The sequence below is a fragment of the Cucumis melo genome, chromosome 3, assembly GCF_025177605.1.
Source record: "Cucumis melo cultivar AY chromosome 3, USDA_Cmelo_AY_1.0, whole genome shotgun sequence".
Classification (NCBI taxonomy): domain Eukaryota; kingdom Viridiplantae; phylum Streptophyta; class Magnoliopsida; order Cucurbitales; family Cucurbitaceae; genus Cucumis; species Cucumis melo.
Window position 1 is genome coordinate 16,502,634 of NC_066859.1, and position 1,653 is coordinate 16,504,286.

At 32.2% G+C, this 1,653-nt stretch overlaps 1 protein-coding gene across 1 annotated transcript; it reads right to left on the reverse strand.

Annotated features, from left to right (window-relative positions):
- Nucleotides 1-489: 489 nt before the first annotated feature.
- LOC103503076 (cysteine proteinase inhibitor B) lies at nt 490-1,125 on the reverse strand. The gene has a single exon (XM_008467248.3). The coding sequence runs from the start codon at nt 1,045-1,047 to the stop codon at nt 661-663; it is 387 nt and encodes a 128-aa protein (XP_008465470.1). The 5' UTR covers nt 1,048-1,125; the 3' UTR covers nt 490-660.
- Between the last annotated feature and the right edge of the window lie 528 nt (nt 1,126-1,653).

Below are 1,653 nucleotides of genomic sequence, written 5' to 3' on the forward strand. Positions count from 1 at the left end.
CTATCTTGAATAGACAATGCAGAGTTCTATTGCTTTCTTTCTCCAATAGGCAAGGTAAAGTTAAATTTATGTTCCTTTTCTTTTTCTTCTTCTTTTTCAACCTTTTTATCTTCTTAGACATTTAAAGAAATTTAATTTGATAGGCATGCATAATGAAAGACTAGACATATAATAGAAAGTAAGAGTTAGAAAGTAAGAATTTTCAATAACTTATATAATAGTCTTGGGATAATAATAGTTTTAGGATAAGAAAGTAATTGATTAGTAATTGATTAGTGTCACTGTCTATTCAATAGAGAGATAGTGTATGCTCATATTATAAATAAATTTATAATTTAAATAATAAACTCAATTTTTTCATTTAGTTGGTGTAAATATTTTACTAAATTTTTACTAAATTGTTTATTTTAAAAAACCCTCTGTAATGAATATTTAAACTTGAAAATTATTAAACTAGGGAGAGTTTTTATATTTCTTATTGCCCACTGGTAAGAAAGGAAAAAATATTATTTATTTGGTTCATTATTCTTATTTCTTATTGGCCACTGGTAAGAAAGGAAAAAAAAAAAATACAGCTCCTCCTCCGTTCCACACCTCCAAGGAAAAAAAAAACTCCATTTTCCCAAGAAAATAAGGAAAAAAAAAAAGGAAGAAAAGAAATCAAAAATAAGAAAAGGGAGTACTAAAAACTGTGGAAGGAGAAAAGTCGAGAAGGCGCTTAGAACCAATCCAAGGCTTCACAATCACAACCGAATCAAAAATTTTCCTCTCCCCATTTTGAATCCCCAAAATTCTCAAGTAGTATTTCGTTCCCGACACCACTTGCCTATCCGCCGCAACCACCGCCGTGAATTTCACCTCTCCGCCGCCTCCCATCCGACGATTGTACTCCTCCACGCTGAATCTTCCTAATCGCTGCACCTCCTCATTCCTCTTCACGTCTTTAATCTCCATCCTTCCTCCGACCTTTCCCCCGTATCCTTCCACCACCACCACTAAAGCCACCGCCGCCGCCACCAGCATAACACTCAATTTTGTTTTCGCCATTATTTAATTTCAGTGTTCTCTTTCTTTTTCTTTGTAGAAATAGGGGAGAGGGAGGGTTTATATTAGTGAAGAAAATTGGAGTTGTTTGGACACGATAATAAGCAAACCAGATGTGGGGTTAGCGGCGTGCCGCGTTTTTTCTGGACAAATCTCAATGAAGACAAAATGTATTTTGGAATTATTTTATTTTATTTTTATTTATCGATGCACATTCATGGACCTTTGTTTTTTCTCTTCTTCTTTTCTTTTTGCTATTAATGATTAGATTTTTAAATTAGAAGACTTTTCACCTGTTAATTCGACAACAAGCGTGATTTTATAAAAACAGAGAAGAAATCGCTTTATTTTATGGGGCTTTGAAAATATAAATTCACAGATTTTTTAAAAATATAACAAATTTATAAGATAGAAGGATTTCAAAACTGAAAAAATCTAAAGTCCCACAATAAAAGATACAAAAAAAATGTACCGTTAACAACGCGCGTGACATATTTGATACACAATCTTTAGCTATTGTTTGATATAAGTTTAGATTTGGATAGCCAAATCTAAATAATTTATTTTTAATTTGGTTATACGATCGTCCAAATTTGGTTATAGGATCGT

Coding starts and splice junctions, on each gene's coding strand:
- LOC103503076 (XM_008467248.3), bottom strand. CDS start 1,047: ATGGCGAAAACAAAATTGAGTGTTATGCTGGTGGCGGCGGCGGTGGCT.